This window comes from Nycticebus coucang, chromosome 8 (assembly GCF_027406575.1).
Source record: "Nycticebus coucang isolate mNycCou1 chromosome 8, mNycCou1.pri, whole genome shotgun sequence".
Lineage (NCBI taxonomy): Eukaryota > Metazoa > Chordata > Mammalia > Primates > Lorisidae > Nycticebus > Nycticebus coucang.
This window is the reverse complement of record NC_069787.1, coordinates 113,112,821-113,139,502: the sequence shown is the minus strand read 5'-3', so window position 1 is coordinate 113,139,502 and position 26,682 is coordinate 113,112,821. Positions and strand designations below refer to the sequence as shown.

The following is a 26,682-nucleotide window of genomic DNA, read 5'->3' as shown; positions in this document are numbered from 1 at the left end:
ACTTTACATCCTTCGTATTAACCTGGATGGAAGTGGAAGACATTATTCTTAGTAAAGCATCACAAGAATGGAGAAGCATGAATCCTATGTACTCAATCTTGATATGAGGACAATTAATGACAATTAAGGTTATGGGGGGGGAGCAGAAAGAGGAATGGAGGGAGGGGGGTGGGGCCTTAGTGTGCGTCACACTTTATGGGGGCAAGACATGATTGCAAGAGGGACTTTACCTAGCAATTGCAATCACTGTAACTGGCTTATTGTACCCTCAATGAATCCCCAACAATAAAAAAAAAAAAAAAAGATGTCCGAGCCTAAACTCCAGAAGTACTATTATAGGTTTGTATTTAGAAGTATGTATTTTTCTCAAAATTTATTTTGAAAATAAAATATTTTGAATAAATAAATAAATGTTTTAAAAACGATATTCAAATCTATTTCTGTTCCTGTATTCAGCAATTGTTAAAACAGTAGGTTAAATAGTTTGTCACTACAGGTAGCTGGGTCGATAATGGATAGATTGAAGGAAGGATAGATGTATAGTTTGGTTCCTTTGACATAGGTACTGAGTAATTTGTTCCAGTTAGTTTCCATTGTGGTTCCTGAGTCGTTTGCAGTCCCCAGACTTAATATAAAAGGAACAACAGACATTTAGTTCAAAGAAGGTTACCCTCAACATAATGTGAGATGGCTTCTTTTTTTTGCAGTTTTTTGGCTGGGACTGGGTTTGAACCCGCCACCTCTGGCATATGGGGCTGGCACCCTACTACTTGAGCCACAGGTGCCGCCCAGATGTCTCTTTTTTATTGTGAAACATCATACATGTAAATGTGTGTATTTAAATATATATGTGCCCTTTAAGGGCTAATGACAGTGCAGCCATCACACCTGTTCTCTTCACTCTGCGAGAACTAGAGCATTGGTAGGAACTTGGAGCATCTTGTGGAGCACTGCTAAACACTGTTCCTCATGACTTCACCCTCAGACGTAACCATTTTCCTGAAGTTTGCGTTTTAATTCACTAGCATTTCTTTAGTGTTTTTCTCCATGGTATTAAATTGTTTGTTTAGATTTCTTGCTATTGAACATTCTTTTTTTTTTTCAGTAATAATTTTATTTATTTAATTATTTATTTTTTTAATTGTTGGGGATTCATTGAGGGTACAATAAGCCAGGTTACATTGATTGCAACTGTTAGGCAAAGTCCCTCTTGCAATCATGTCTTGCCCCCATAAAGTGTGACACACACCAAGGCCCCACCCCCCTTCCTCCGTCCCTCTTTCTGCTTTTCCTCCCCCCCATAACCTTAATTGTGAATAAACTATACATGTTCTCCAATGACTCTCTCTTTTTTTTTTTCTTTTGCAGTTTTTTTTGGCCAGAGCTGGGTTTGAACCCGCCACCTCTGGTATGTGGGGCCGGCACCCTACTCCTTTGAGCCACAGGTGCTGCCCACTCCAATGACTCATTTTTTCTGTCCAGTTTTGAGTTTTATTCCTGTTGATATGCACACCTTTAATTTGTTTTCACTACAGATTCACAGCTATCACATCATAAGCGTATACCAGCATTTATTTATATGATCTATCATTGGTGGACCTTAGGCAATTTTGAATTTTTTTTAATGTGAGTAGTGGTATCAAGAGCATTCTTTTTTATATCCTGTGTACATGTGCGAGAGTCTCTTGTAGGTATAGACCTAACAGCATCTAGGGCTCAGTGTTCTGGAAAGCTGTGGTCATTTTCCTCAACAACAGGGGTTATCATCATTGAGGAATAGGACTGATTCTTTGAACTCCTCTGCTGGCCCGGATGAGGTCTGACCTTTTGGTGTGCTCCAGAATACTTTCCTGTCAAAACACATACCCCATTTCCCCGAAAATTAGACATCCTCCGAAAATAAGACCTACTTACAGGGAAGATAAGACGTCCCCTGAAAATGAGACCTAGCGCATCTTTGGGAGCACACCTTAAATAAGACACTGTCTTATTTTCGGGGAAACAGGGTGGGAGGTATACACCACTCTTCAGCTCCTCAGGTGAGTGCTGATGGTCCTAGGCACCCATCTTGGGAAAACAATTACTTCAGCTGGGAACCTGCAGAGTGGCTCATGTCCCTGTGATTTTCCCAGGGTCAACTTAGTCTCCATCCTGAAGACTCACTCCATGGTATTCTGATGCTGCTTTCACTTACTCTCTATCGGTGACTTTTCCCTCCGTGTGAACACCACCAATGACCACATTCCGTACTCTGATTAGGATGCACTGGAAAATACATGGGTGTTGGATTTAGATCTACTTGCCTTTAGCAGGGTTGGCCATTTACATATTGGAGAGATGTTATAATTAGAAATAATATGTGAGAAGTTGGATGGTTTGCTTCACACTTGATATGCAATGAGTAAATTATAATGTTTACGGATGTTATTTGTCATTTGTAGAAAATAGAAACTGAGATTTACTGAGATTTCCTTCTTGATAGTAGGCTTCTTGGGGTAGGAGGAGATGATTTAATCTAGAATATTTTAACTTCATCCTCCTCCTCCTTATCAACTTCTGGTTTCCTTCTCTGAGTTATTCTCAAATGTTCAAATGCACATTTTTTTTATTTACATGTATAATTTTATTCTTTTGGCCTCAAACATAACGTGCCCCAGTTTAAACTTCTCTTATCTTCCTCAGTACCTACCATATCTGGACCATCCTCCTCTCTACTTCCATTAAAGGTACCACCGTCAATTCAGTTATCCTGGGCCAAAACTGACACCCATTGTTGACTCATCTATTTTCCTCTGTCCTTCAGCAACTCCTATAGGTTCTGCTTTCAAACACCAGTGTCTCTGAGCACTTCTAACCCTCTCTGGTGTCACCTCCCCAGTCTGAACCCTACCAGCACTCAGTGGATTACAGCTGTCCTCCCTCACTGCTCCCATCTTTCTACACTCCCACTCCCTGAATGAGGTATAGGTCAGATCTGATCACTCCCTGACGGCACTCCTCAAGACGAGGAATTACAAACACACTGCACATCTTGCCATGGCCTTCAGATGTGACCAGACCTCCGTGTTTATCTGTCACCTCTGTCCTCTTCATTCCCTGTGGACTGGTCACATCTGGTCTCTTTTCCTTTCTTCCCTTGAATGTCCCAAACTCACTGCCATCTCTGGACCTTTGCACTTTCTTTGCTCTGTCCCTGAAACTCTCCTCACTATTTTTTTTGTAAAGTTTCTATTTCATAGTCCAAATAGTTCTAAGGTCACCTCCTGGGAGAGGCTTACCCTGAATCTCCTAGAACTTCCTGTTCATAGTTTTCTTAAACCGTTTATTTTGTTTCCTTCATAACTCCACTTTCTAAAATTAAATTTAACTTTACATTTAAATATTTGTTGGCATTAAAAAAAGTCTTACCCCATAAGACTAGAAGCTGCAGTAGAGTATTCAACAGAGTATATGTCTGATTTATTGCTGCATTCTCAACGTCTGCAATTGTGCCTGGTATATAATAGATGCTCAATAAGTATTTGTTGCATAATGAATGAATAAAAGGTAAATGGAGGCTACAAAAATTACAGAAATTGATTCATGTATCATTGAGTAATAATAGTAACTGTATAGTATGTATATATTTTTAAAATATTAAATTGTTTTTTTTTTCAGGATTAATTGTAATTCTTCAAAATGTCAGGTGAGTTTTTGTGAATAAATTGTAATATGATTTATTTTTAAATGTGAATTACATGACAATTTTCCTTAAAAAGGGGGTCTTAATTTCACTTTGGAGTTTTTAATAATTTAGCATTTGGAGAACATCACTATATAACTATGTATGCATTTGTTTATGCATAGGAACATTCCATCTCTCTTTATCTGAAAATAATTTTAAAAGGGACTTATAATAGCACATCTGTGTTGACTGCCCTTTAATATATGTGGGGCAAATGAGGGAAAGCAAACGTAAGGGTAGGAGAGCAAGTCTGCAAAGAGGAGGTAAGAATTAGCAAAGAGCCTGCGGTGACATCCTGCCTTGGGAGAGAAGGGCTGAAGGCAGAGCCTGCAACTGATATACGGAGAAGAATCCCACCATATTTAGGAGATTTGTGTCTTCTATGAGATAAAAGTCAACTGGTTATTTTGGAAATTGAAAACTTTTCCCATAGTGAGTCTAGAGAAAAATTTCTCTCTTCTCAACAAAAGGGCAATGTGTAACATCATGGAATTGACTCCAGTCCCTGCTTTGCAGCAACTTCTGTAACCTAGGTTGCTCGTAGAACAAATTCAATAAAAATGTGGGTCATTGGAGATGTGGTCCCAAGTACCTCGAACTGAACTGTGTACTGCTTTCTACAGCACCTGGTGCTTATGATCTTATGTTTTGATTTATTTAGGCATCACTTTTCAAAAAGTATTAGAGGAAAAGTCAAATTCACTTTATCAACATGTGCCTGTTTTCTCATATTATATAACAGAAAGAAGAATTTTTGATATTGTGTTAGGAATTTGCTAAGTAGTTAGAACTCAGCATCAGGTCAGCTGAACCACTAGTATGAAAGCTCTCTGCTTTGATCGCAAACACAGTAGAATTGCTTAATTTTATTTTTAATCCACATGCAGTTTGAGAATTGATGATATTACTAGGTTGATAATCTAATATAGGACATTATATACTTTGATAAGAAATATGTATGTCTTTGTGTTTATTATATCCTTGATGCATACCAACAATTTTATTACTGTGTTATCATTTCCTTTGCAAGTAATGTCCACTCTCTTTCCCCCAAGGTGTAGTCAACACAGCCCCTGAGCAGCCTGCAGCTGAAATGGAAAATCAAGTGAAATACCCAGATCCAAGGCCTGATGCTCCTCCTGAATACAATTCTCATTTTGTACCAGGTAAGTTAACTATTCGTAAGGGATCTTCTTCCATCTAGCAAACCACACACTCAGTTAAAGTTGCTTTTTTAATTAATTATTGATTGAGTCAAGAAATAAATTTTGAATAATGATGGGGTGCCAGACACTTTACTATATATCTTAGAACAGATCGCTGTCTTCACAGGATTTACAGACTATTGGAAGGAAGTTTTCTAAACATTGATGACATTCTTTGTATCTTATTATGGAAATATGAAGAGAATGTTATAAGGGAACAGAAAGCAGTATCTGGCTTTTTCAGGAATTTGAGGAAAGCCGGGATGAGGAAGTTAAGTTTTGCTGTCATGATAAAAATTTCACAGTCAAAGAAAAGAGGGAAGAGGCTGTGCATAGAAGAAAGAATTATATGTGCAGAAGTGCATGGTCAGGCCAGGCACGGTGCCTCACATCTGTAATCCCAGCGCTCTGTGAGGCTGAGTCTGGTGTATTGCGTGAGCTCAGGAGTTTGAGACCAGCCTGAGCAAGAGCGAGACCTGGTCTTTAATAAATAGCTGGGTGTTGTGGCGAGCACCTGTAGTCTCAGCTACTTGGGAAGCTGAGGCAAGAGGGATGCTTCAGCCCAGGAATTTGAGGTTACTGTGAGTTATGATGCCATGGCACTGGTAGAACAAATTCAGTAAAAATGTGGGTCAGGTGAGACTCTGTCTCAAAAAAAAACAAAGAAAAAAGTACTGGTCATGAAGGTTTTTATGAGGTATACATGCAGCAGACAGCATGAAAAATGCAGAGAAATGGAGGTGAATGGTTTTGAGTGCTGATTAAGGAGCTCGTTCTGGCACATATTTTTATAAGGCTGAATACACTACTCATGATAACTCAGGAGAACAAATACATACACACTGGTACTATAAATTTGAACAGATTTTTTTATAGTCTTTTTATAAAGCAATTTGGCAGTGTGTAAAATTAAAAATTTATATATTTATGTTTGGCTAATGAAATGGTTTCAATCAGTATTGTATTCAAGTATATAGTATGACTTAGAAAATGATGGATATAGTTTACTAATATTTCTTTAAATATATATTTAATTAAAGCCATTGTGTGAGGCTCTGAAAGGGCAATAAAGCCCCAGCATTTACAGTATGATAGAAGAGATGTCATTTTGACTTTTGAGCTGATAAAGCTCAGGTCACTGTAAAATAGCAGGATTTACTGTCCCCCTCTTCCTAATGTGTATGTGTGTTATATAGATAAGATCCATTATAACATATTATTTGCTCAGCCTCTCCTAAATTTAGGATATTAAAAATCATAAATTATATCATGTTTTATCCGAATATTTCTCTACATTTACTTCAGTAACTTTCAATACAATGTACATGATCTGTCTTATGTTCTCCACTCAATATCCAAGAACCTGAATTCTACTAGAACAGAACCTCTACTATTTCTAAAGAGCAAATACTATTTATAAATCATATTCTGCTCAGGTGGCATATATATGCCTACTATACTGTATATTTACAGAAAGATTATTAATAAGTAGAAGATATCCTTCAAGTTCAATGACTAAGTAAATTGAGAGAGTGATCAGGCAGACATCTAATCAACTGTAACAGTATAGTTGGAAACTCACCGTGATTGCCACCTAGTGGCCGGCCTCTATACCTACTTAGGATGAATGATAGAAATCGTGTCCCTGTGATTCACATTAAGAAACTAGAAATACTGTAGTTGAAATATCTATTTTAATAAATGTATTTAAATGCAATTACATAACTTTTATGTGTATTATAGTACCGTATATGTGTTCCTACGAAAAATTATTGTTTCCTCTAGTCTTTAAAAGAAGAGTTAAAAAATAACCTTTGTTATATATATATTCTATCTAAAGAGAAAATGGCATGACTTTTTCTAAATAAAAAAAAGATAATATTCAAAATAACTAGGAAAACTCACACCATACAAGGCAGTAGTTTCAGTCTGCCTTACATGGCAGTATCAGCAAGACAGTGCTCCTTGGCAATGTTTTTTATTTGAATAATGTAAGATACAATAATTATACAGTGTTGTTTGTTTTGTTTTTCTGAAGAATCAAACATAATCCTAAATGACAATTGCAGGGCTCAGAGGGAGTATAAAATGCCAGTTTCCCCACATTTTTTGATATTTTTTCTTCACTATGATAAGACATGCTTATAATAAAAATCATTCAATTACAAAAATTTATACATGATTTTTCTTATAAATGCTACCTTCATACTTAATAGCCCTAAGATGTAAATTGTAATTTCCTTGCTGATTTATTTACCCTCAAATTTTTTATTAAAATCGAATGATAAGTTAATTATTAACTCATTATTGTGATATAATGATAGGTATTCCTAAGACAGTTTCTATGACTGTTAATTGCATTGTTGTTTGTAATAATGGTTTAAAAAGAAGGGAAGGATATCTGATTTTTTGTCCAGTTTGGGTACTCTTAGATATAATTCTTAAAAGAATGAAACGACATTCTTCATGACAAAATTAAAACACATACTTTTCTCATTTCTTTGGGAAGGCATCATACTTTTTCTCTCGCAGGGCTGTAATTTGACATGGTTTCTAGTTGCCATTATTTTTTCCTTAGTCTCTGCTTACCCTCCTTCTCTGTCACTAACTCTGTGTTCTGTACCCTGAAAAGCTACTATTCTCAGAGTCCTTGGTCCATTCCCCTGTTCTTCCCCCTCTCACCTCTTCCATTCACCCTTCCTTTTACAACCTATCCTAAGTTATCTTGGTAACACCAACGTTTTCATTTGCTTTTAGTTACTGATGAACACCACATCCCCATCCCATATCAGTCTGCTGTGCTCTAAATTTGCATTTCCAATGATCTATAGACTGCTTCCCCTGGATAACCACTATAAAAAAACCTAAGGAATACACACACACACACACAAACATAACATTAATGAACAGGTGAGTTTAGTGGTGTGCTAGGATACACAGTCAATATACAAAAATCCAATTTTATGGCTATGCAATAGCAGTGAACAATCTAAAACAGAAAGCTAAAGTACAATTGCACATACAATTACAACCAAAATGATAAAATATTCAATTATTATTCAACTTAATAATGGAACTATAAAACTTGTATATTTACCAAATATTGTTGAAAGAAATTAGTGAAGACTTAGCTGAATGGCAAGTATTACATAGATTTGAAAAGTAAATAGTGCTAAATGGTGATTCTATCTCAGCAGTGTAGGTACTCTTGTATCTACTGCTGGTAATTCCTGGGGTTTTAAATATATGATTGTACAATTCAGACTTATCACTGCTTATATTGAGACCTTGATAAAATAGAAGTCCTAAAGTCAAGCATACTTGTGTGAAAATTCATTACTGTGAGTACTCTTCTTAAAATATTATACAACATTGTATCTCTTTTATAAAATAATCCAGATACCCTGAGTCATTTATAACTCATCAGATCTCTGGAAGCAGAGTGAGGAGAAATGGTGAAGGGTTACGTGCCAAGGTTGGAATATTTATATCCTCCTCCCAGCCCCCGCCCCAAGATGCACATATTGAAGACCTAATTCAATTTGGAGGTGGTTCTTTTCAGAGGTAATTAGATTGAGAGTGGAGCTCTTAAGATGAATTAAAATAGTTGTAAGTGGAGACATGAGAGAAATAACCTGTCTGTCCCCCGAGGGAGGACACAGCAAGACCTGTCTGTCCCCCAAGGGAGGACACAGCAAGAAAATGGCTATTTTCAACCATGGAAGAGAGTCTCACCACCTGACACTCTAGCATTTGATCTTGGACTTCCCAGAACTGTAAGAAAGAAATACTTGCTTGGGTTTTTTAAAATCTATTCAATCTGTGGTATTTTGCCTCAGTGGCCCCAGCTACTAAGACAATATACTTAAGAAATTGAATCTAAGAGACGTCAGGATTGAGGACAGCCTAAGACCTTGTTAATGAAGATACAGAAAAGTGAGTGAATCAAGGTGCTGAAAAATAGCTGTTAAAAGTGTCTCTTTGACATAAAATAGACATTACTGACTTTGTGATCTTAAACAGTAACAATAAATACAATGACAAAACTTTATAATAGCAATTATATGCTAAGCCTTGCGGTAATCTCACTACCACCTGATGAAGTAAGTTTATTCTCTTCACAGAAGGAACCCAATGCATTGAGAAGCTACCGTATCACTTCATGTTCCAGCCCTTATTTTTGCACCTCTGAAACGGGGATAATTATGTCAAAAGTTTTCAGAAGATTAAATGAATTCATATATAAATGAAACCCCTTAATCATTGATGGAACATGGTACACACTCAGAAAATGGAACAACTTATTGTTATTTTCAAATGGATGTTGTGTGATCCATTTCATCTTAATGTGGAAAGTCATACTAACCCATCATAGATTATAATGTTAAAAATGTATAACACTTTCATTTTTTTTGAACACAGGACCACCAGGACCAGCTGTCCGTCCACCTGCAGGCTACCCAGGAGGCTTGCCTATGGGATACTACGGTCCACAGCAGCCCAGTACCTTCCCTCTGGGCCAGCCAACCACTGGAGCCAATCCTATCCAGTATCAGCCTGGCAAATACCCTATGCCGAATCAGCCTGTTTCCATTGCGTGGATGCCAGGGCCACCTCCTGTGCCAAACTGCCCTCCTGGTCTGGAATACTTAACTCAGGTACCCCATGCACATGCAAATTATTTTCTTATGAAGTATGACCACAGGGACCTGACAGGAAGAGAAAAGATGCCAGACAAAGTTAATAAAAGAGACGAGTCAGTGATGAGACGTGCCTAGTTCGTGAAACACAAGAATGGCGATAGTCATTTCAGGAATGTGAAGAAGAAGGATAGTGATGTCAGTGGGATGAGTGATTTCCGCAAGAATTTGCGTTGAGATTTAAGGCATTCAAGATGTTTTCTTGAAGAAAACTAGAAAAATAGGAACAGGCATAGGAAAAAGCTATCATAGGCACTAGTTGTGCCATTTGCTATGAAAATACTAGATGGAAATTTTCAGAAGTAAGCAATTCATAAGTTTTAAATTGTGCATGATTCTGAGTATTATGATGAAATATTGCAGAACCCAGCTCTGTCTTGCTCAAGACCTGAATCATCCCTTTGCCTGGTGTATCCACACTGTAAATACTAGCTGCCCCTTAATCACTTCGTAGCCTTCTTGGTTATCTGATTGACAGTCACGGTGTCATAATACTTGTGATTAAATAACCCTTATCTTAATAACAGACCCAGAGTACAAGAGTAATAATGCTGCAAACTAAAAACTTTCTTTCAATGAAAAGGTAAAATTTCTTGGCTTAAGGATAGAAAAATATTTCACTCAGAGTTTGCTAAGATATATGTTAAAAACAAGTCTTATATCCATGAAATTGTGATGAAGGAAAAAGAAATTTCTGTATAGTATATACAGGATTTGGTACCGTCCACAGCATCAGACGTGTACCAGGGATCTTGGGAAGTGTGCCCTGTGTTGGAGAGAGATATCTTATTAACTTCTGAATCTTGTTTTCCTTGTTGAGTTGTATATTAACCAAAGAACTTCCCAATTCAATAGAGAAGGCAACCCGGGAACACAGCAAGGATTTCTTGGAGTTAACCTGCTTCTCTTTTAAATCCTGTACATTTGTAGGGAGCCTGTTAATCCTGTATGTTGAAAGCTCTCTGTAGAATGTCATAGTGAGGACGTATACAAGTCAATAATACCATTGGATCTGAAAATTGGGATTTTACAAGAGCCAAGTTTTTATTTAATTATTATTTGGGCAAAATATTGACAAAGTACAAAGCCAGCTGTTCAGAAAATAGAGGAAGCCCCTATGTTATTTCAGAAGGTTATAAAATGTCTATAGTTAGTCAAATTTAGAAGGTCTCATTTTTGTACTTGATAAAAATATAGAAATTGTCCTTAGAAATCTAATATTTTCTTCAGTCATTTCTACTTGAAAATTGTATAGTTTTTGTTTACTTAAATATTAAAAAACAATTTCTCATTTACTTGTATCATGGTGACAGAGGTTAAATTAACATATTTTATGAGTTCTAGTTTCCCTTTCAGGAATGTTTTGAATTTTATTTTATTATTTTATTTTATTTTATTTTTATTGTTTTTTTTTTATTTTTTGAGACAGAGTCTCACTTAATCACACCTGGTAGAGTACCGTGGCATCACAGCTCACAGCAAGCTCAAACTCTTGGGCTCAAGCAATTCTCTTGCCTTAGTCTCCCAAGTAGCTGGGACTACAGGCACCCACCACAATGCCCAGCCATTTTTAGAGACAGGGTCTTGTTGTTGCTCAGGCTGGTCTCAAATCCATGAGCTCAAGCAGTCCACCCTCCTGGGTCTCCCACAGTGCTAGGATTACAGGTGTGAGCCACCATGCCCGGCCTCTGTTTTGAATTTTAAAACGTGAGAAAAGCACCTCAAAGAGATTCTGATCAGACAAACCTGATTTCTAATTCTATATCTACTCCTCGATAGCATTTAAACTTTGGTAAACTTTCTTAACCTCAGTGCTTGAATTTCATCCTCTATAGAATAGTACTAGCAACCCCCAACTTACCAGCATGTTATGAGAACTTTTAATGAGGTGATGCTTGCAATGTGCCCAATATTTTTGTGTACAGGGTCGACCCTGTGGGCAATAGCTATATAGATGTTACTAGCAAAGCTAACTTCCTTTTTGTGAATGACAGGAATCAAGACTAGATAGAGCCCATCATTTCCCTCTGCCTCATCTTTCCGTGATACCATATACAGATTATGTGAGTCTTATCCAGGCTACCAAGACTCCTTATCCGCGCTGGTAGCAGGATTATGTTGTTTCCAGGGCACTGACTTTGCCAGGGACTCTACCAACTTCTCAGAGAACTGCCCCTTCACAGACAGGGTGTCTTACTGGGCTCTTGCTCTAAATTAATGAGGATCAAATCTTCACATTTGCTCTGCAGTGACAACATGCCCCAAATACAGGGAAACATACCTTATTTTGCTCTGTTTGCTTTATTGTCCTTCACAGATAAATTGTGTTCTCTTTACAAATTAAAGGTTTGTGGGAACCCTGAGTCAAGCCCATGTTCACTTCCTGTCTCTATGTCACATTTTGGTGATTCCTGCAATATTTCAGACTTTATCATTGTTATTATATCTGTTATGGTGATTTATGTTCAGTGATCTTTGATGTTACCATTATAATTGGGGGCACCCCAAACCATGTCCATAGAAACTGCAAACATGATGGATAAAACTTGGGGTGTTCTGACTGTGCTATCAACTGGGCTTTCCTCCATTTCTCCCTTTCTTTGAACCTCCTCTTTCCTGAGACACAACAATATTGAAATTAAGCCAGTTAATAACCCTATAAAGGCCTTAAAATGTTCAAGTGGAAGGCAGAGTTGTACATCTCTCATTTTAAATTAAAAAGCTGGAAAGGATTAGGTTTAGTGAGGAAGGCATGTTGAAAGCAATATGGACAGAAAACAGTTATGAAGTAGCAACGAAAATAATTTTATGCTTGGGGGGGGGGTCACCACAACATGAGCAACTGTATTAAAGAGTCACGGTATTAGGAAGGTTGAGAACCACTGTTGTAGATGCTATTACCATAGCAAGTAGATGCTATTCTGACATATCAGACGATGGTTTTTTAAAGTGGAACTGGAGGAAAGTGTTTTTCTTAATTTTAAAAAAGGAAGTTAAGACAACTGGAGTTGATAACATTTTTTGATTCTCTTCAGCTTTAAAAAGATACTTTGGTATCCATTGAAATATTTTGGTATCAATCTCATCAAGTTCTTTTCTAATGCTAGTTTGACTTAATTTTGTTATTTCTCTCTTCTAATTACTGTGTTCTATCCCAACAGCTGGACAACATACATGTTTTTCAGCATTTTGAGCCTCTGGAAAGTACGTATAATATTTGTTATGTTCAACAGTATTTTCAACTGGTGGAAATTTGCATTATCCAATACCTAATTCCTTCTTTATATTGATCATTTTCAGTGGTTCAAAGAGAAAAAAAATCTATGCACCATAAATTTTGTCTTTAAGAGAGTATCGAAACAAATTATTTTGTATAATTTTATTTATCTATATATCATATAATTTAAAGCTCTTGCACTTTGAGCATGCATTTTATTTGGTCCATCCCCACCCTGTGCCCTTTATTTTTGCTCCATATTCATCTTTTGTAGGTGAGTAAAAGAAAGAGCTGAGGTACTAGCTGAGTTAGCTGGGGGGCAGCACAGTCAGTGCCAGAGCTGGAAATAGAATCCAAATCTGCAGAATTGTAGTTCAGTGCCCTTGCTTTGAAAGTAAGAAGAAACTATCACAGTCAAAATCATGCCTATTCTGAGGCAAGAGAATCGCCTAAGCCCAAGAGTTAGAGGTTGCTGTGAGCTGTGTGATGCCACGGCACTCTACCGAGGGTGATAAAGTGAGACTCTGTCTCTACAAAAAAAAAAAAAAAAAAAATCATGCCTATTTTCAGGTCAGCTTTACAAGGGTTCTGCCCCCACTGTATTAGCTGTATGCATTTCTTTTCCCATGACTTAGGGCTTTTGACTTTTATTGGTTTCTTTTTCTCATTTGCAAATAGTAATGACCCTCGTCATCTCAGCACATTTCATAAGCAGATTAATAGTCCAGTAGTAACTTCATTTAAATGATTTTATAATTAAAGTTTTCTAAATTGAGACACTCCACGAATGTTATTTCAATCTTTGATTTTGAAGAAAAAATTTTAAAATGATTTTACAATGAACTTCTTAAAAGAAATGTTTTATATTTCCATATTTATTTAAATACTTACAAAGCAGTGAATTTGGGGGATGTTCTAATCAATTGTGTATATTTTTCATTTGAAACTTTTAAAGGTTATGTTACTTTAAACCCCTGAGGAATAACTGAACAAGGACTTCATGAGGCCCATTTTAACTGGTTCTAATTTAAGATGACATTCTCATTTTATTTTGTAGTGATAACACGTTTTGAAACTAATAATAGATACGATATTAAAAACAACGCAGACCAAATGGTTTATATTGTAACTGAAGACACGGACGACTTTACCAGGAATGCGTACCGGACACTAAGGCCCTTCGTCCTCCGGGTCACTGACTGCATGGGCCGGGAAATCATGACAATGCAGAGACCTTTCAGATGCACCTGCTGTTGCTTCTGCTGCCCCTCAGCGAGGCAAGAGGTCAGAGACGCAAGTGTAACCCATTGCTGCTTTCGGGTCCAACTCTTCACGGCATCATGTGCTCCTTTGAAAACTACACAAGAGGGGTTTTCACTGGCCCTACTGGTCAGAATGGAGGGAGTTAGTGGGAAGGGAGAAAGCCAAATTGTCTCCCCTAAGAAAACTCACAGAGGACTTTCCTTGTGAGTTCATACTCTTCACACACTGCTCGGTGGATCAAGCACAAAATAGGGTTGTTGAGGCAACGAGCACTCTGTCAGTTTTGCTACTCAATTAGAAATTTGTGAGATTGAAAGTGGTCATATTCATGTACCTGAATGTATCTCCATATCAGGTGATGCTAAAATAAATATATACTTTTTGAATTGTGAAGGGCTTTATATTACATTACCCATCACAACCCACATCTTTCTACAGATCAGGAAGAGTGGCTCAAAAAGATGAAGTGCTAGAGAGAGTGTCACACGTGCCAGAGGATAGTCCTAGAAAGAGACGACAGATAGGCGTTAATAGTTTGGTTGCTCCGGTGTCATCTGTGCAGGTCTAATCTAGGCAAGTTGTTTGGCTACAGGGAAAAGAAGAGCTCCTTTCAAGAGAGGTCAATCAGAGTTTGAATTCTTGATATATAACCTACTAAATTTGGACAGTATACTTCAACTTTTTAAGATTTAGTGTCCTTTCTCTGCCAGGTAGAACAATACGTCATAGGATTACTGGGATGTTTAAATGATAAGTTATGTTTGATGACAGCATTTACTAAATATCAATTTATTTACAACTCTCCCTGTGTCTTAACATATTTACCTGTAACACAGAGATAGTGACAATTCCTATCTGATAGATGATTGTTTCAAGGTTTAAGTCAATTCCTTAGCGCAGAGCCTGGCAAATAGTATAGCGCTCAGAAAATGTTCTCAGGTATCTCTCCCCTTTGTCATTTTTGTTTTTATAACAACATCCTGATGTTTGAAGTGAATCTATACCTCTTATCCTCAACTCTTTCGGAAGTAGTAGGCATTTTTTATCATATTTATAAGTTGTGTTTTTTAATCAAAGCCTATACATATAGCTTTCTGAAATTACAGGAAGCTAGGATAGCAGAAAAGAAATCAAAATACAAACTTAGTTCAAATTGTGAATTTTCCCCATATCTTCATATATCTTTCTCCCATATTTTTTTCTTCAGCTTTACTTGTATTCATTTGTGCGTATGTGTGAGTGTGTTTAGTTTATGCAGTTGTATCAGCTGTGCAGATTGCTATAGAGAACAGGATACACTTTCATCAGCACAATCATTCCTTGTTATTTCCAGTCTCACTTTTCTCCCTCCTCTTCATCCTTAATCTCTGGCAACCACTAACCTGTTCTCCAATTCTATAATTTCCTCATAAGAATGGTATATAGACAAAATCATACATGTAACCTTTCAGGATGAGCCTTTTTTTTTTTTTTTTAATTTTGAGACAGAGTCTCAAGCTGTCGCCCTAGGTAGAATGCCATCGCGTCACAGCTCACAGCAACCTCAAACACTTGGGCTTAAGCAATTCTCTTGCCTCAGCCTCCCAAGTAGCTGGGACTACAGGCGTCCGCCACAACGCCCGGCTATTTTGTTGTTGTTGTTGCAGTTGTCATTGCTGATTTAGCTGGCCCAGGCTGGATTCGAACCCACTAGCTTCTGTGCAGGTGGCCAGCAACCTGCCCACTGAGCTACCGGCACGACCAGGATTAGCCTTTTTTACTCGATATAATTACCTTGATATTCAGACAAGTTGTTACCTAGATCAGTACTTCATTCTGTTTATGTATACCATGGCATGGATATTTTTTAGTAATTTATTTTTATACGATTTTGATTTTTCTCTATTAGGCTGAAGATTTTATGAGCTGTCAGTTATAGGAAGCTATCAAATTTTATGTTTGTATATAGTTGTGAATTTTATATATGAATGATAATATCTTGATTTGGCAGTTAATGAAGCTGTGAAATCCTGCCCCATGTCTTGCATAATCCCTTCCCTCAATTTAGGAAAGTATATGAGACACCAGAGAAATAGTCAGTAGAAATTTCACTTTGGGCTTTTATAAAAAGAATTTGATGTTTATGCCTCATTAGTTATTTCTAAATAGGAAGATCTTAATTCTTTACAAAGGAATATTATAAAGATAATTAGCTAAAATAGGGTAGTGAACAAAATTTTGAAGCTCTTTTAAAAACTAGTGTTAGGCGCCCATGCACACACTGTGTTCTGTTCATAATATGCCATCTTCAAAATCCTGCTCATCTCTTTTGCATTGTATTCTAAATCGATGTGCCCAAGATGCCATTTTTACCCTCCTTAAAATCTAGGAAGTTAGCTTGTTACCGTTTCATGTGCTGTGTCCGAAGACTGGAGACTCCCGCCTCAGGAACACAGGGCAGTATTGCACCGCAACCTTGTAAGCCTCAGCATGTTCCTGCGGGTTTGCCTGTGGCCAAGTGCTGGGGGGTGGACACGGAGGAGCCCAGGAGAAGCTGTACCTTAGGGATACAGAGCTGAACAACTGCCTGTGTTTTAATAAGCTGTAATTAAGCCTACCTTTATCTCAAAGGCAATACGACCTTATCCCTGAGCCTGCTCATTGAAACATAGTCCTAAAATCAGAAATGTTCTCTCTTAGCAATAATTTCCTAGTCCTTGGCTGAACACAAGTACATCTATGTGGTGTGGCTGAGGGCCTGTGTGTACCTTTGCATGAGCATCTAACCTTTGTCACTCCTTGTTTGCAGCTGGAGGTGCAGTGTCCCCCTGGTGTCACCCTTGGCTTTGTTGCAGAACATTGGAATTTGTGCAGGGCGGTTTACAGCCTCCAGAATGAGAAGAAGGAAAATGTGATGAGAGTGCGGGGGCCGTGCTCAACCTACGGCTGTGGTTCAGACTCTGTTTTTGAGGTGAACATATGTGAATAGAATGGTTCCTACACATACCAACAGACCTTGCAATGATCTAGTTTTAGACTTTTTTCGTGTAAATTTATAAAATTGTATGAGGAAAGGATTACTTAACCAGTTGGCATAAAAGGATTTTAAAATTTTTTTTAGTGGATTGTTTGGGGTTTTCCAAAATGTAAGTTCTCTTTTTATGATTTCAGTGCTTGATAAAAATAAAAGGAAGCCATTTACAACATTAAACCTTCTGAGAGTCAACAGCCTGATGTAATTCACTTATTGAGTTTTTGGCTATATTTAATGAACCATTTTGTTGAGAATATACATTCTAGGTAAAGCAAATGCCCAGTATAACATAGACATAGAGAGCACTCTTAAGGTTATGCAGATTGCTTATTTGTATGATAGAAGTCTACATCCTCAAGAAATAAGGCAGCGTTGATAACACAGAGAACTAATAGGAGATTGTTTTGCCTTCATCTCAGTGGCTACAACATGACTATTCAACATTCTATGCGTCTGACTAAGGAAATGCCTAGAAATATTTACTGGGCTTCCTAAAGAGTACTTTTCTGAATGCCTCGTAAGACTCATCATCTACTAAAATTGCTTATTTGACTGTTTCCTATGATACCTAATACATTTTTCTTACTTCTCATTTTACATCACAATATTATTAAGTATTGCCTATTTATTCCAAGACTGATAGAGATAAGCCCGTTCCCGGGGCAAGGTGTGTGTGATCATTCCCAATGTCACCTGACCATAGAAGTTAGCATTTGGATGTTATAAGTGCCAGGGTTCACCTTTTGGAACCTGAAGCCCTTTGGTGTATTAAGGAGACAAGGTGGATCTGACTTACAAGCCCTTGAGTGATGCCACATGCACAGTGCTGGGCCTCTCCTGCTTTCTCCTAGGTTTCCTTAAATTGGAAGCAACCCCTTCCTAATTCCTAATTCTCCCCCTCGTCTGTATAGAGAGGGATGCAGTAATCAGTTCAAGTCATATCCTCTGACAAGGTTCCCCTCATCTGAAGATGAAAAGAGAGCAATAGCCTGAGGATTATAAGTTGTTGCCCAGCTTAATTATTAACCGGTTGGTAAGGATCTCAACCCTTCTTGCCTGTAATTTCCTTCTCCGAAGTTATGTAATTACCATGTCTTTTCCTGCACTGTTTTCATGCTGTCCCAGTGTGATGGCTCCTAAGTAGAAGTCTAAACCATGGAATCTAATGCCTTTCAATCACTTCAGGCCACATACTTGTCATTCTAGGTCAAATCCCTGGACGGTGTCTCCAACATTGGCAGCATCATTCGGAAGTGGAATGGTTTGTTATCCGCCATGGCGGATGCCGACCACTTTGACATCCGCTTCCCGATGGACTTGGATGTGAAGATGAAGGCCATGATTTTTGGAGCTTGCTTCCTCATTGTAAGTCTTTTTTTTTTTTTTTAGAATCATCCTAAAAGAATGATTCTTTCTCATGAGAGCAGTGCCATGGAGCAGAAAGCCAACTTCTATCTAATCTTGGAAACGAAGCCAACATCTATCTGCCACTTAGTAGTTACATGTTTTGCAAAATGTTTAACACTTCCAAGCCTCAGTTTCCTCATCTGTAAAATGAAGAGGAAAATACTTTTATTTTACAATGTTATAAATGTTAGGTATCATATGAGTAAAATGGCCAGTAAAGTACTTAGAAGATATTAGGCATACAGTGGGGGTAATTATATCACTGCCTCTATTAGTTATTCTCACTATTTAAAAATGCCTATCCTACGATTTCTTAATGAAATGACACTAAAGCTGATATCTTTTCCCCTCTTCCCAACGGCCTCTCTGTCAGTATTTTCTTGGTATATTACACTATCCTGAAATTGTCAGAGTTTTTCCACCTGGTAATGATGCAATTTAGTAAATTGCTGCCAAAGACTAGAAGCCAACAGTTTCAAGTTTGTGGTTGCTACTCTTTTTTTTGCAGTTTTTGGCCAGGGCTGGGTTTGAACCTACCACCTCCAGCATATGGGGCTGGCGCCCTACCCCTCTCTACCCCTTTGAGCCACAGGCGCCACCTGTGATTGCTACTCTTTTATATTAAACCGTTCTCTACATTAAACTCTCTACAGAAAGATCTCATGAGCTTTAATTAATTTTAACTGGAGCAGGAGGTCTCTCTAATAAACTATAAAAGATAATATCTGGTACTTTACGGATTTCACCTAATTATTTATGTCTATCTCCCTATCAATATAAAATTATTTTTCCCATTTCAGGACTTCATGTATTTTGAAAGATCTCCGCCACAACGTTCATCAAGATAGAGGCAAGCAGCAGCTCACCGATCAATATAGTTAATAAAAAAATGATAAAAGTTGAGTTAGGCTTACAGTCGATCCTCAATTACTTGCAAGTATTATTTTCTGCTTTGCACATTATCGTTATTGAGTATTAGCTTTAAGAGGTAGGCTAAGAGTCTGACTGTAAAAATGAATACAATCTAAACATGTGTTTCATCCTGAAAGCCTATGACTCAAAATATGACAAACAGTTCAAACGTTATAAACATGAAATATGGGAAAATGAATCCCTGAGCTCTCACATTATTAGGTAGTGAGATGTGGCCTTTTAGGGCAATCTTTGTGGGGATAAAATAACATGGTTTCTGTCTTGGATGCTCTCCTACCTCCCTTCCATCATCATATCCTGTTACAGGAGACAAGCTTGATTCCATAGGAAAAGAACTGTTTCTTTATCTTTCAAAAGAAAAAGAAAAGCAGACAGAAATATTATGTTTCATTGTATCAGGAAAGTTTCCTTGGGCACCTACATCAGAACCTCATTCTGTGAAATTTATAAAAGTTTCACTGGGAAATGGAATTTTATTACAAAATAAAACAATCTTTTTTTTAATCTTAACACTTAGATTTTCCCTCATGGTCTGGCATGGACATCTAGGAGCTGCCTGTACGTGGCGGTAGGATCAGTCTACCAGGATAGGTGCTGGCCATAGTCATAGCCAGTCAAGAGCAAATGAGAGACATCAGTTTCCTTATAAGAAACTTGCGTTTAGGCTCGGCACCCATAGCTCAGTGGTTAGGGCACCAGCCACATACGCCAGAGCTAGGGGTTCAAATCCAACCTGGGCCTGCCAAACAACAACAACCACAACAAAAAAATACCTGGGCACTGTGGTGGGCACCTGTAGTCCCAGCTACTTGGGAGGTTGAGGCAAGAGATTCGCCTAAGCCCGAGAGCTGGAGGTTGCTGTGAGCTGTAATGTCACAACATTCTACCAAGGGCAACATAGTGAGACTGCCTCAAAAAAAAAAAAGACGCTTGCATTTCATACATTTATATGTAATACATTTATCACTTAACATACAACCTCTGTTGGTCACAGATGCCTTATATGCATATGAATTGTGTGTAGCTGAATCTCTGAAATTGCCTTTGTACCTGGGTAGCCCATGTGCTAAGATACAGAAAACATAAATGTTTTTTCTTTCAAAAGGATCTTTCATGACCACAATACTGTTCTAATGAAAAGAATTAGAGTTATGTTTCTAAATTTCGAAATGTGACATTTCATGCAGCACTTGATAAAAGCAAAAGACTCAAGATTCTGATGCTGATGAATGCTGCTTTGCTGCTTGTTATTTACATGACAGATAAATACATATATATGCAAAGTAATAAAAACAGAAATTATGCTACTTCTCTGACATCTAAAGCTTATCAGTAAACATTGTAAAAGCCCAACAATAACGTGTCAATTGGTCTTGCATGTACTAATTAATTAAAGGCATAATGTGTAAGTGAATTTGCTCTGATTAAAGTGCCTCTATTGCATTTTAGCTTTCTGCTTGGACACAGGCTGTGGACTGTGTTTTTTTTGACATATGTGTATAACATGTTGCTTACAGCTGCAATATATTTTTCAGTAAAAAATTTTATACTTTGGGCAATTCACATTACAATTTTGATAGTTTTTAGTGGCATCTTATTGTGTAAAACTGGTCGGGTTGATAAAAAAAATGGCAGGCAGTGTGTAGAATGGGATGCATTCCTTATCTGTTCTTTATTACATAAAGAAAGACTGGTCGCAGATGGGTTTATTTTGAGATGAGGGCCTTAGCCCACAGTTCTTTTTGAAATAAAATAAAGGTGCTCTGTTTTTAAACGATATTCCTCTTTTCATGGTAAAGTTGTTTTACTCAATTTCTTGTAATGTGCATTTTTACATGCTGCTGCTAGCTTTTTTTGAAAAATGTAAAAGCTGCTTTATAAAATATTAATTGCCTTATATTTGAGAACACAATTGCAATGTTAGACAGACATATGCATCTCCTATAATGATGGGTGACATTCAGTATGGGAAAATCAGACAAATAATATTCAGAAAATGTATCTATACAAACTTTTGATTTTTACTTGCCTAAATCCCTGTATTTCAAGACCTGCTGCACAAATGCTAGAATAAGATATGACATTTAAAATTTCTGTGTAAAGTTTTGTGGTATTAACATGTCTTACCTGTCTCTTACAGTTACAATTTCACTTCCTCTAAAACGTAATGTCATGCACAGTATTTTGCAATACAATTTATGTTATAATTTCTGTATTCCTTAGTGGTATCTCATTGTGTAAAATTGATTTAAAAACACACAGGAGCTATTTTATTAAACTTGTGATTTTCTGATTTCTTATATTTCTTGTGGCTTTTAAATAAATAGGATATGGTTAATGGCAAAATATGGTTTTATTTTTTGACTTGTGATCGAGTCATTGAGTACTTTTTTCAGAGGTATTTTTTGAAGTAATTTTTTTATTAATTATTATGTTTATTCAGGGCCCTTGCTTTAGTATATAAATTTAATACTTATAAAGTTATTTATTATAGTATTGCTTAATAGAAACTAGTTTTCTTATATAATCGAGTTATTTATACATATTTATTTTTATTTCAGATTAATATGGGGGTACATACAATTAGATTATATAGTTTGCTTTTGTAAAGTTAAAGTCCAATTTGTAGTAGTGTCCTTGACAGACGAAGTGTGTGGTATACCCATGCAACATATCTATTGGGTTGGAATTTATCCAACCCCTTTCTCCCCTTCCCCTACTTGGATTTAATTGGGTTTTGTTCTAATGTGAGTATGTCGTTGTTAATCTACTAGTTCCAATTTAGTACTGAGTACATGAAATGCTGGTTTTTCTATTCTAGTGCTACTTCAGTGGGGAATATGTTCTCCAAATCCATCCAAGTCATTACAAAAGATACAAAATCTCCATCTTTTTTATGGCTGGATAGTATTCCATGATATACACATACCACAATTTATTAATCCATTCATGTGCTGAAGGGCACCTGGGTTCTTTCCATATCTTTGCAATTGTGAAGTGTGCTGCTATAAACTTTTGAGGTTAAATGTCATTATATTAAAATGTAATCCACTTTTTGAAATATGGATTTACATTTCAAATATAATTTTAGTGCCTATGTATCATGCAGGAAAGCTGCTAGAATTTGTAACTCTCTGTGAAGGGTGCATTTTAAAGTGATTTTTCTGAGGGACAAGATTACTAGAAATTGTACAAAAAAGGAAGTTAAGGTTGCCACATCCATTCACTGAGTTTTCCAATCAAATAGATAACTTCAGTTCAAGTACAGACTTACTGTAGTGATTCCGGAGTGTGCATCACTATTGCCCCTATTGCAGCATCAGGACACTTTTCACTTTTTTTTCCCCCAATGTTCAGGGTTTGATTTAATTTATATTGAAAGATTCAAAGTTAGGAAATCCAAGGTTCTGGATTTAATAAACATATATCAACTTCAGCCGTTTGGCTAATGATAGCTAATGTTTAAAATAGATCTTTTTCCATAACTTCATAGAAAGCATTTCCCTTTTCCTTGAGTCCTCTTTAGTTACAAATCTCAGAAACGAGAAAGGCAGAAAGATACATTCCAAACAAGGCAGCAAAACATGCCGCGTGATAACGTTTAGCATGGTTAGTGATAACACTAGGCATCCATTCACAATCTGCTAAATAAATAAAAATACAGTAAGTGGACATACTTTCAAAGTATTCCTTATGGTAATCAGTAAAAGTCTTTACCACCCTTTCCAGTATTTCCTCCCATCAATACTTACTTTATTGAGCATTTACTTAATTCAGGCACTAAGCTATTTCTGAATGCAGAGGGAACTAGGAAATGAAAAATATGTAAGTATTGTTCTCAGGGGCTCATAGATAGTGGATAAACAGTGTGCAAAAAAAAAAAAAAAAAGAAAAGAACACACACGTCTTTGAGGACTACAGTGAACACACGCTCAATGGATGTCAGCACATTCAATAGAGGCCATGCCACAAGCACCATCTCAGGTGCTGTATCATGTATTTTTGTCCTATTTAATAGACAGCTAAGGCAGGCTGGTTGTGTCATATACCCAGGGAAACTCCTGACACTGCTGGAGGTAAATAAACATTTTACAGCCACATTTGCAGGCTGAACGCATGGTAAGTGCAATTGAGAAGGTCAACTTAGGAGATTTCATCAAGCAAAGCAAGGATTGAGTGTTGATTACAGAAAACCACAAGTCCAGGACAACGTCTGGTACATCTCAGGTGCCACTGGATGTTTGTTAAACAAATGACAATTCTAATACGTGTATGACACTGTGCTAGGGGTTCAAAGAGACAGCATTGAGCATGTAGTGCTCTATCCCTCAGCAAAGATATATCCTTTATCCTTGCTTTAACCTTTGCAGCACAGAGCTGTTATTATTGCATAAAACAAATAAAATTTTGTGTTTAAAATAGATATCACTGGATTTTCACAACTACATTGTGAAGTAAATGCCAGTTTCATTTTTCAGTGGAAGAACAAACTTCAAGAGTAGTAATGAGGAGGAAGGGTACTAAGGAGTTTCTTCCCTGTTGTGTTGTAATGAAAGAAAATCCAAGGGTTGTATGAAAGGTATGAAAGAGGAAATCTCCCTGGAAGAAGGAATAGAACAGCTACAATGTAGTTAATGCCAGATCTTGTAGAGCTGCCCAGTCGCAAGGGTGCAACCATAAATCTGCTGAGGCCGAGAGTCCCACCCTGTTTCCAGGTGCTCAGACTGAGTTGGTGCCCTGTTCACGGGTTGTGTGCAAGGTGGGGAAGGTCCTAGGGCTAGGATTATGGTGGTGCCTTCACATATAATACCGAAAGAGAAAAGTAAATAGCAAAATCTAAAAATGTATTCTGCAATTAGCTAGCATATGGGTGCCCGTTCCATTTTTTTTTTTTTTTTTTTTTTAGTTCTTAATTCTGCTGCTTCTCAGCAAAGGAGGCTGTAATGTGAAATCATGTAGTTTGGAGGTGCATAGTTGCCAGCTTTACCTCAAGATTTAATTCTAGGCCAGATGGATGTGCACCTGGGCTCCTATGGAGCAAAATCAGCCTACTCCTGAGGCAGGTGTGATAATGTAACTAATTACCTATGATAATAATAATGATAACGATGAAGATGGTGATAAAACCTGGGTAACTACTTTTAAGATATCCTATAAGCCAGGCACTGTTCTGGTTCTAAGGACTTTCCATTTCTTATTTAATTCTGATAACTCTGTTAGATAAATTACTATAATATTTCCCATTTTGCATCTGAGGAAATGGAGGTTTAGATATCTTGCACAAGGTCACCCAGGAAGCTAGCTATCCATGAAGGCATTATTTAAGCCTGGTTCCATCTCAGTCATCTTTTTGTGGTGTGTGTGTGCGTGCGTGTGTGTGTGTGCACGCGCACGCACGTGTGTGTGTGTGTATGTGCTACCACAGAAACACAGGGAATCCAAAATAGAAGAGAATGGTGGAATATTACCACATGTTTTGAAATTTAGGATTATGGCTGGGAAACCTGTGAGTCTCAAAGAAGGTCTTGTCTGAGGATGAACTGTCTTCAGGGAAATGTTCTTCTGTCCCTGCTCGTGTTCTAGTGACGTTATCCACTGCAGACCCTTTTTTATGTTATCTTTTCAGTTTGGTATTTCCTAAGTCATGTATGTATTTTAAATGCAAACCACTAAATTATATGGAAAATTCTTGTTTATGAATTTCCAAGAAACAATTCTTCTCCACCTATAATATTGGTTAAAACAGTCAAGCTTTCTCTTATTCTTTGTTTGCCAGGGAAGGAATTTTTCTCTAGTTCACGCTTTATACTCGACCTTTAAGGATTCCCACTTTATTTGGGGGGTGGGGGGATCTCTAATAGTCCACCTTGCCTAAACCTCAAACCTCATTACCCACTGCTAATGAAGTTGGTGACTCACTCCCTTTAAGAAGCTAAAGAAAGTGTGGGTCTAAGCTTAGTAGATATTTCAGATTATTCCTTGCTTCAGACTATTAAAATTCCTTAATCTCCTAGAAGTTACATTTTACACTCATGTAGCTTTTGGTTATATGGCAGCTAGACTTCAGGAGTTCTATAGCAAGAAGTTTGTAAGATTACCTAGTTGCAACATTGCCAGCAATGGGAATGTCTATTTTTAAATACAGCACAACTTTCTTAGAATGAAATATTTAAGGGAAAATTCCTTAATATAAATGTAACAAATAATTTTGAGACTGGCAAATTATTACTGTTTGTTAGATAGTATTTATACAAATTATTACTAATTTGCAGCTAAATATTTTCCATTTGAGATGACCTATATTATCTTTCTACCATCACATTATTGAATTCCAGATTCTCTTAAAATACACTTAATATTTCTGTTTTCAGGTAAAACACGTTCATTTAAAATGGTGGCAGCTCATCGGCAATCCAGTTTCGAGCAATTTGTTTAGAAAAATTATATGATCTTTTCCATAAACCATTTTACAAACATGTATGCTCAAATTGTCCTGGTATAAGTTATTTGAATTTTAATATTTTTTCATTACAACATATGAAAGCAAATATATGGAGCTAAACTATTTTTAAAACTCTTAATTTTGCAGAAATAGGCCAATGGAGGGTGTTCGAGAGAAGCAAGTGGAGTATTTTGAGTGACAAAATATTTGTCTAGTGTTGCTGTACCCTTCTGTCCTGTCTGAAGCCTGAATAAAACAACCTACAATAGGGGGCAGCACCAGCTCATGGATTTCCTTATTCTTTTTTAATCAAGAATTTATCAGTACTAGTCTATCAATTTTAATGAATAGAAGCAAGAGATTTCAGAGTCAGAAGGGAGCATCAAGGATTATCTGCTCTCCATTCTGAAATAAAAGTGAAGGAACGAGGAGAATCCCAGGTCATGTGTCCACACTTACACTGGGTTAATAAGTAAATGAATCGGAACAGAAAGTACGTATCTCTGATTTTATAGCAGTTTCTTGTCCACACACCAAACATTTAGCAAAGATTTAAAAAAGTTGAATGTGACATCTTTCGGAACATTGAGATTTTAGTCAATAAAAAATTTAAAAAAAACCAATTTCAAATTATTCTCAATTTCAAATCCTTTTGAAGCGTGCACTCATAGAGTTTAAATCAATAAGCCAGAATAATTTCACAGAGGTCTTCTAAGGATCGAGAAGAAACTAAATTGTTATGTTAGAAGACAGTAACAACTAAAGCATTTCTGTCCTA

General features: G+C 37.0%; 1 protein-coding gene across 2 annotated transcripts in view; it reads left to right on the top strand.

Annotated features, from left to right (window-relative positions):
• Positions 1-21,808, top strand: part of LOC128592017 (phospholipid scramblase 4) — a 32,688-nt gene extending 10,880 nt beyond the window's left edge. For both annotated transcript variants that reach the window (XM_053599855.1, XM_053599856.1), the window contains exons 2-9: positions 3,658-3,685; positions 4,780-4,890; positions 9,352-9,587; positions 12,791-12,833; positions 13,904-14,130; positions 16,898-17,059; positions 18,329-18,487; positions 19,330-21,808. In XM_053599855.1, coding sequence (XP_053455830.1) covers positions 3,679-3,685; positions 4,780-4,890; positions 9,352-9,587; positions 12,791-12,833; positions 13,904-14,130; positions 16,898-17,059; positions 18,329-18,487; positions 19,330-19,377 — 993 coding nt within the window. In that variant the 5' untranslated portion in view covers positions 3,658-3,678 and the 3' untranslated portion in view covers positions 19,378-21,808. The remainder of the gene's footprint in view (positions 1-3,657; positions 3,686-4,779; positions 4,891-9,351; positions 9,588-12,790; positions 12,834-13,903; positions 14,131-16,897; positions 17,060-18,328; positions 18,488-19,329) is intronic.
• The last annotated feature ends 4,874 nt before the right edge of the window (positions 21,809-26,682 follow it).